The 9289-nt window shown below is 41.6% G+C and overlaps 1 protein-coding gene across 1 annotated transcript; it reads right to left on the reverse strand.

Moving 5' to 3' along the window:
• Window positions 1-3778: 3778 nt before the first annotated feature.
• On the reverse strand, window positions 3779-8172 carry LOC143964028 (olfactory receptor 11L1-like). The gene is made up of 2 exons (XM_077473745.1): window positions 8026-8172; window positions 3779-5032 (listed from the first exon to the last, which is right to left on the reverse strand). Exon 2 carries the CDS (start codon window positions 4993-4995, stop codon window positions 4066-4068), a length of 930 nt encoding a protein of 309 aa, XP_077329871.1. The 5' UTR covers window positions 4996-5032; window positions 8026-8172; the 3' UTR covers window positions 3779-4065.
• Between the last annotated feature and the right edge of the window lie 1117 nt (window positions 8173-9289).

Raw genomic sequence — 9289 nt, forward strand, 5'->3', positions numbered from 1 at the left:
TGGCTGTCCCGGGAACACAGAGGGTGCTCAGCATCGGTTTCCCCACTGATTCCCCATGCTTTACGGGTCTGGGACCGTGCTAATGCTTTGTATTCTTTGGTTCCCTCTGGGTCCCTGCTGACACCAATAGGTCGCTTCCTGTGGTTCCTTCCTGGGGAACGCATGGCCTTTTTTGGGTCTTGGGCCAATGATGGTAACTCTAGTTGTGGTAAGTTCTTGAAGAATGGCAAGCTGATAACCCTAGAGACTCTCAGGGATAGATTTGGATGCTCCCTTATGGACTGGTGGGGATATAAACAGTTACACCATTTTTTACGGCCCATGGAGGTTCCATTAGGGAGCTCCCTAAGGAGCCTACACCTCATTCTATCTCTACAAGCTTCTGGGCTCTGCCCCCACTATGCCAAAGCCAGCCTTTATCCAGGAGTGGAAGCGTGACTTTGTGCTGGAGTTCTCAGTTGAACAAATAACACAGGTTAAACTCACACACACTAGCTCTATAGAATCCAAGACACAGGAGACTAACTATATGTTCTTGACGTACTGGTACCAGGTATCTGCAGCACTGTCATGTATTTACCCTTTGGTCACTGATCCAGCTGGCACGGATCCGGTCAGAGGGTCACTCTCCTTTACCTTTGGTGGGAATGCTCTGTGATTCCCCCATTCTGGTTTGACATCAAAACTCTGATAAAGGATGCTCTTGGGGTTGATATCCCACTGTCCCCAGCTCGCTTCTTCTTGCATGTCCCTGCCCTTCCATTGAGGCACTACAAGAAGAGTGCATTACTACACCTCCTGAATGCAGCTAAAAGACCTATACCTATCTACTGGAAACGTCCACAGGTGCCCGCTAGAGATGAGTGGCTCAGGAAAGTGGACAAGATTAAGGGGGCAGAGGAATGGGTGGCGACGTTTAGGAATAGACGCAAGCTTTTAACTAGTATCTGGGCACCTTGGCAGACGTACACCTCATATCCTGACCCAGTGCCATCCAGCCTGGAGGTTTTGCCCTGTTGGAGTTGGCAGATCCCTCCTACTTACTTGAACTGTGATGCTAATACCTGAACCCAATCTTTACATAGTTACATAGTAGGTGAGGTCGAAAAAGTCTATCAAGTCCAACCTATGTGTGTGATTATATGTCAGTATTACCCTGTATGTACCGGTCGCTCAGGTGCTTATCTAATAGTTTATTTAAACTGTCTATGCCCCCTGCTCAGACCACCGCCTGTGGAAGGGAATTCCATATCCTTGCAGTAAAGAACCCTCTATGTAGTTTAAGGTTAAACCTCTTTACTTCTAATTTTAATGAGTCTTGTTAAACTCCCTTCTATTAAAATTTTTTATCCCTATTGTGGGGTCAATTGTCTCTTCTCCAGAGAGAAAAAGTTCAGTGCTCGCAACCTTTCCTTATAAATAATATCCTTCAGACCCTTTATTAGTTTTGTTGCCCTTCTTTGTACTCACTCCATTTCAAGTACCTCCTTCCTGAGGACTGGTGCCCAGAACTGGACAGCATACTCTAGGTGCAGCCGGACCAGAGTCTTGTAGAGCGGGAGAATTATTGTTTTATCTCTGGAATTAATCCCCTTTTTAATAATACATGTCAATATTCAGTTTGCTTTGTTAGCAGCAGCTTGGCATTGCACGCCATTGCTGAGCCTCTCATCTACTAGGGCCCCCAGGTCCTTTTCCATCCTAGATTCCCCCAGAGGTTTTTTCCCCAGTGTACAGATTGCATTCATATTTTTGCCACCCAAATGCATTATTTTACATTTTTATGCATTGAACCTCATTTGCTATGTACTTGGTAATTTGTTCAGATCTTTTTGCAAGGCTTCCACATCCTTCGGAGAAGTTATTGCCCTGTGTAGCTTAGTATTGTCCACAAATACGGAGATTGAACTGATTACCTAATCCTCCAGGTCGTTTATGAACAAATTAAATAGGATTGGTCCCAGCACAGAATCCTGGGGGACCCCACTACCCACCCCTGATCATTCTGAGTACTCCCCATTTATCACCACCCTCTGAACTCGCTCTTGTAGCCAGTTTTCAATGCATGTACTCACCCTATGGTCCATGCCAATGGACCTTATTTTGTACAGTAAATGTTTATGGGGAACTGTGTCAAATGCTTTTGCAAAATCCAGATACACCACGTCTACGGGCCTTCCTTTATATAGACGGCAACTCACCTCATAGAAGGTTAATAGATTGGTTGGGCAAGAATGATTCTTCACAAATCCATGCTGATTACTCCTAATGATACCATTCGCATTACTAAAATCTTGCATAAAATCCCTTATCATCCCCTCCAAGCGTTTACATACTATTGATGTTAGGCTAACTGATCTGTAATGCCCAGGGATGTATTTTAGACCCTTTTTAAATATTGGTGCTACATTGGCTTTTCTCCAATCAGCTGGTACCATTCCAGTCAGTAGACTGTCATTAAAAATGAGGAACGATGGTCTGTAAGCCATCTGGTCCCGGTGTTTTATTAATGTTAAGTTTCCTAAGTCTAATATTAATTCTGTCCTCTGTTAACCATGGAGGTGTTTCCTGTGATGTGCAATGAGGATAAACACTAGTTTTGGATACTGAAGCCCCTCGATTCCCTGTAATCCCTTGATTCCCTGTGTAAGATATGAGTCACATGTCTTACACAGTCAGAATGCTTGCCCTGGGAGGGGGGTAACCTCCTTAGCAATATTGCTTTATATTTTTCCCCATCGGGGTCTCATATCTGTGCTACAACCCAGATCTTTAATATTACAGCCCCTCCCCACACATACATAACAGTTTCCCATTTACATGACAGCAAACCCCCCACACCCCTCTTATATCACAGCCCTTTTCACATCACAGTCTCCCCATTACACCACACCACCCCTATTTACATTTTATAACCCCGCTCTTTACATCACAGTGCTATTCTTTATTTCACAGCCCTCCACCCCTTAACAATACAGCCCCCTTTTACATTACATCACCCCCTTTACAGCACAGCACCCCTTTACATTACAGCACCCCATTTACATTACAGCCCACTCCCCTTTACAACAGGCCTCCCCTTTACAACAGGCCTCCCCTTTACATTATAGTGAACCCTTCACATCTCAGCCCCCCTTTGCATCAAAGTCCCCCATTTATATCACAGCCCCCCTTTACATAGCACTGTCTCATTTCTGTCAGTAAAAGAAGCAGCACAGTGCTGTGAACAAGGCTTATCGCCAAAACTAGTCTGCTACTGACTGTGAAGGCTTGAAAATAAATATGCTTGATGTTATGGAGTTGCCGGCTGCTTCTTTCACTTGATGACCATTTGTCTATTGGTGTGGGGGAGGACACCTCAGCTTGGACACCCTGACTGCAAACTTCCAAAGTAAGACTTTGTTTCCCACTGTTCTGGGCCACACAATCTTTGATCAAATCCTTTTTATCAGTGTCCCCAGTCACAGTACAGACCTCCCCTGTTACATCAGTGTCCTCAGCCCCAACCTCACATCACAGTTACTCTGACATCAGTGTCCTCTGCCACCCCTTCAGATAACAGCACTCACCTTACATCAAAAAAAAAAAAAACTTTTCTTGTATACCAATCCCCTTCACAGCTCCCCTTTCCTTCCACCTCAGCCCCCTTTACAGCCTTGCCCCCTTTTCTTGCACCCAAGTCCCTTTCACAGACCTTCCTTTCTTGTATATCAGTCCCTTTCACAGCCTGTCCTTTCCTTGTACCCCAGTCCCCTTCACAGCCCCCCTTTATTGTATACCAGTCTCTTGACAGCCCTGCCCCCTTCTTGTTTTCCAATTCCTTTCACAACCCCTCTTTACATGGAGATCACTGGAGTAGTGCTGCTTACTGTAGTGATTTCCAGCTTCCAGATGCATCCCACAGGTACAGTATATGCATAATTGCATTGGTCCAAGCTGAATCAATATTCCTATGTATAAAATGCCATACCTGAAATTCTTCTTTAAATCTGCACACTTTTACCCATTTCTTATTGATTCTAGTTCATGAAAGAGTTCCTATCAATACATTTTTTGGCGAAAGCCTCAATGCCATTTTGGTTTATTAGCAATATTTGTGATGGCTTTCCAAATGTCTTTGTTCCTCAAGCTATATATGATGGGGTTAAGAGATGGTGTAACAACAGCATAGATCATGGTAAGAATTTTGTTCATAGTCAGTGAGTGCAGGGAGGCTGGAAATATGTACGCCACCATCACTGTCCCGTAATAAAGGCACACAGCAGTCAGGTGGGAGCTGCAGGTGAAGAAGGCCTTTTGTCTTCCTGAAAGTGATGACATTTTCAAAATTGCTTTAGCAATATAGACGTATGATATCACAATGACCAAGAATGGGAATACAACTGCAGGGACAGTCAACAACTTGGTTTCCATTTGAACAAAAGACACATCTGAACAAGAAAGATCCAAGATAGGGGAAAGATCACAGAAGAAATGGTCAATGATATTTGGTCCACAGAAATTTAAACCACTAATACTTACAGATAAAACGAGAGAATACATAAAACTCGGTGTCCAAGCCATTATGGACAGTTTATAGCAGAGCCCGTCCCCCATTATTGAAGCATAATGCAGTGGGTTGCAGATGGCCAAATATCTGTCATAAGACATCACTGTCAGAAGAAGACACTCAGAGCCTTCTGAAATAACAAAGAAAATAAACTGAATGATACATCCTGCTAAAGACACGGTCGCCCCTTCCTTGAGGACAACATGAAGTGTGCTTGGAATGCTGTCAATGCTTAGTAAGAGGTCACATAGTGAAAGCTGTGAGAGAAACGTGTACATGGGAGATTTGAGGTTCTTGCTGTAAGACACCAGAATGATAATTAGGGCATTCCCACATAACGAGACACAAAAAGCCAAAAGTAACAAACAGAAGAGTAAAAACTTGTAATTATGGAGATTCTGGAATCCAAGAATAAGGACTGTGGTGACATTGTTCTTTATGTCCATTAACACAAGATGAATATGTCCAATAGTTAATGGAATGCTAAAATAAGAAGGTTTAAAGTCATGTTAAAAGGAATAAAAAACATTTGTTTAAATTATCGTTCCTTCCACTTTGATTCTGAAACATGAACATCAGAATAATGTGGGAGGATCCCAACCTAACTCTACAGTATTTCCTTGGTGGTGATCGAGAGACCTACCATATTTATCGGCGTATAACACGCACTTTTTTCCCCTTAAAAGCAGGGGAAAATCATGGGTGCGTGTTATACGCCAATCCCCTGAAATTCTGAGCCTCTGGGCGGCTTTCAGCCGCCTTTGGTCATTATCGGCGGCTTTCGGCCATTCTCGTCGGCTTCCTGCCGACTTCGGCTGTTCTCGGCGGCCGAAAGCTGCTGAGAACGGCTGAAGGCGGCCGAAAGATGGCGAGAAGAGTCAAAGGCGTTGGAGGCCCGCAGAGAACTACCGCACGCCACCGAGATACACATCCGGCTCTGTATCTCGGCGGCGGCATTTAAAAAAAAATAAAAAACAAATAGAAAATAAAATAGACAAGACTGCAATGGGGGATAAGACTGCATACAGCTGCAATGGAGGACAAGACTACAATGGTGGACAAGGCTGCATAAAGCTGCAATGGTGGACAAGGCTGCATAAGGCTGCAATGGTGGACAAGGCTGCAATGGTGGACAAGGCTGCATAAGGCTGCAATGGTGGACAAGGCTGCATAAGGCTGCAATGGTGGACAAGGCTGCAGATGCCACTGATGGGCATATAAATGTAAGTTGTTTTTTTTTTCCCTTAAACTTCCCTCCTAAAAGTTTTTTCCTTAAAATTCCCTCCTAAACTTGGGGTGCATGTTATACACCGGCGCGTGTTAACGCCAATAAATACGGTATAAACAACATTCCATTCTGATTCCTGCCACATTCATGTGTTTTTAATATGCACATTACATGTTAAGAAATTGCAATATATCTAAGGCCACAAAAAAAAAAAAAAACGGGGAAGTATATGCCAATCATAAAACCTCAGTCAACTTTTTTTTGACAAAAATGTGTCCCATTAAATAGGTTTCCCTGCTCTTTCTGTCCTTTACACCAGTGGTTCTCAACCTTGTCCTCCAGTACCCCCAATAGGCCAACCAAGCCATTGACTCTAAATTAAAGCACCTGTGCAAGATAATGGAAAACCTGCAAACATGGCCTGTTTGGGGTACTTGAGGACAGGGTTGAGAACCACTGCTTTTGACAGATCAGAAAGTAATAAGAGATCTCATTAAAGTGAGGAAAGTTTGGCTTGCAGCTGAGACAAAGGAAGATTTCTCCTCTATTTATGTCCTGGTGATGGCTCAGCATTTTACATTTCCCATCACCTTCTGTCCTTCTGACAGTGGGTACCAGGAGTAATCTAAAGGCGAAATCTCCCAAGTTGGCACACAGAGTGCAGTTAAAGAGGAAGTAAACCCTGATGGAGTTTACTTCCTGTTCATTCCCCTGAAAAGTAAAAGCATAACGGGCTAGTATGCATCGCATATTAGCCCATTATGTGGCACTTACCTGCAAACGAAGCCCGTAATGTTCATGATGTCCCGGCTGGTGGAAGCATTCATCTTCGCCCCTCTTCTTTTCGGGGGTGCGAACTCCGGCTCTGTGACTGGCCAGAGCCATGTGACTTCACTCCCATGCATGCACGCAGGAGCCGCAAGTCTGGGCGGAGGCTGGGGAAGAACCAGCAGGGAGGATCGTTTCTTCACCATGCATGCGACAATGACATCATCGGCACACTACAAGGCAAATATCTCCTAAACGGCACACTTTTAGGAGATATTTTCAGAACATATAGGTAAGCCTTATTATGGGCTTACCTACTGTATATGTTAAAACAGGTCAGGGTGGTTTACAGACACTTTAAACCCTATTGGGAATTCTAAACCTTCCATATGTTATCCAAAATAAAATAAAAAGAAACTTTTGCCTTTGGGTACACTTTAACATTTTATTTACACTCAAAAGTTTAAAGAGTAATAGTTTTTTATATAAATTTATTCGAAATTTGAAAAGACATACATAATTAAATAGTTAAAAACTTGACACAAGGAATGTATCCACACATATAAGGATCTACCTCAGCATTCACATCACAAAAAATTAAAACCACAGAGGTGATCAAATACCACCAAAAGGAAGCTCTATTTGTGGGAAAAAAAGGATGTCAATTTTGTTTGGGAGCCACTTCGCATGACCGCTACGCAGTGCCGAATTGCAAAAAGTGGTCTGGTCTTAAGCCAGCAAAATGAACCTATTTAGAAAAGAAAAAATGAACCTTTACAACCCCTTTAAGCAAGCTGGTACTATGTAGAAAAACAACCAAAAAATAAATTTAAGCATGGATTCTGCAAACCCTACATTAATATAAGTCTTAAGTTTTAAAGGGTTATTAAACCCTAAAGCAAACATTTATTATATTGCAGCTGACCAGATGTGATGGCTGCATTCGTTTCCCTTTTTAAGGCTTTATTTAATCCATTTTCATCTGGTGATCCAGCCAGTGAGTTGTTGTTTTTCTAAAGCACAAGCTCTCCAACAGAATGTATGAGGATTACGGGGGTGAGACACTACTTTACACTGGCATGGGTGATTCAAATATTCAGCTTTTATTTATTAATGCAAAAGGAAGAAAAAAATACTGATTATAAAATGTGAGCTGGAGTTTGGCTTCAATATGTTAGTGTATTTAAATCTGCTAGAACATCAAACACTCCCCTTCCCACAGACTGATAATGATGCTGTACCTCCTGCGCTCATTCCACCAGAGTCGTGTCTCACCAATACTAGATGTGTGTTATACTAGAGCTGCAACACAGCACATTTTTGATTTTGGGGTTATTTCCTCTTTAACACATACATACTTCATAAATCCTATTTTGTCTGCTGTATTTAATGCATGTCCTGTAGAATCAATTTCATTGTCTTCATGTTTGAAGATATTCTTTTTTAAATTAAAAAAAATAAAAATAAAAAAACATCTTACCTTTGCAAAGTGGCACCTATTTAATACATTTAAGGAAGGACTGATTTTTTTAGCAACCAAGAACAAAAAGCAAAAAATAAAACAATCAACAGCATTCACTTAAATCAAAGATCAAATGTTAGCTTATGCAATATATAACAACAAAGTATGAAGAATATCATCTGATTGATAGGAAAGGCATCCTTTTATTAAAAAGACAACACCTTGTAGACTTGACGCTGAGTACATAATTAGCACAATGGTAAATGCCCCAGAGGACATAATTTACACAAAGTTTTGTTGTACATAAAGAAAAGTATACTTTATTGACTTGTTAACACAACTTAGTATTAGTTTCAAGAATGGAATAAAGTTATATATACACATCATTATATTTTGCTATTGAATGTTAAAATTTTGACCAAGTTTTTCAAAGAGTTATTCATTGTTTTGTTTTTTTTACACACTATGGGGGAGAGTTACTAAAACTGAAGTGTGCAAAATCTGGTGCAACTCTGCATAGAAACAAATCAGCTTCCAGGCTTTATTGTCAAACCTTAATTGAACAATCTGAAGCTAGAAGCCGAATGGCTAATATGCACAGTTACACTAGTTTCTGAGTGTTCCTGTTTTAGTAAATCTTCCGGTATACGTGTAAAAATGGCTAATACTTAATTACACAAAAATATCCAATATCTATTTTTATGTAGTGCACCCCCAAAAGAGCCACAGGTGAATATGGCCTTAATACTCCAGTTAGGACTAGGGATGAGCTTGGAGTTTGAATCGAACATTGCCTTTTCCCCTGTTCACCGGGGAAAAGCCGCAGAACACCCTGTAAAAGTCTATGGGAGAAATCTAAAGTGCTAATTTTAAAGGCTTATATGCAAATTATTGTCATAAAAAGTGTTTGGGGACCTGGGTCCTGCCCCAGGGGACATGTATCAATGCATAAAAAAGTTTTAAAAATGGCCGTTTTTTTGGGGAGCAGTGATGATAATAATGCTTAGAGTGAAACAATAAAAGTGTAATATTCCTTTACATTTCGTACCTGGGGGGTGTCTATAGTATGCCTGTAAAGGGGTGCATGTTTAATTTAAAAGCACTTGTGGCTATAATGAATCGTCGGCTCCCCGTAATACAGATAACAGTCATTGAAAGTCATTGCTGACGCAAGGGGAAAGCCGGGCTCCCCCAAATTCAATTAACAGTCCCTTTGGCTCTGGTATGGATATTAAGGGGAACCTCGTGTCAAATTTTTTAAAAAATGATGTGAAGTTCCCCC

Source organism: Lithobates pipiens, unplaced genomic scaffold (assembly GCF_037356315.1).
Source record: "Lithobates pipiens isolate NorthernLeopardFrog02 unplaced genomic scaffold, aLitPip1_a1.2 Scaffold_8, whole genome shotgun sequence".
NCBI classification, from domain to species: domain Eukaryota; kingdom Metazoa; phylum Chordata; class Amphibia; order Anura; family Ranidae; genus Lithobates; species Lithobates pipiens.

Excerpts from the sequence above, each read along its gene's own strand:
- LOC143964028 (XM_077473745.1), bottom strand. The coding sequence starts at position 4,995 with ATGGACATAAAGAACAATGTCACCACAGTCCTTATTCTTGGATTCCAG.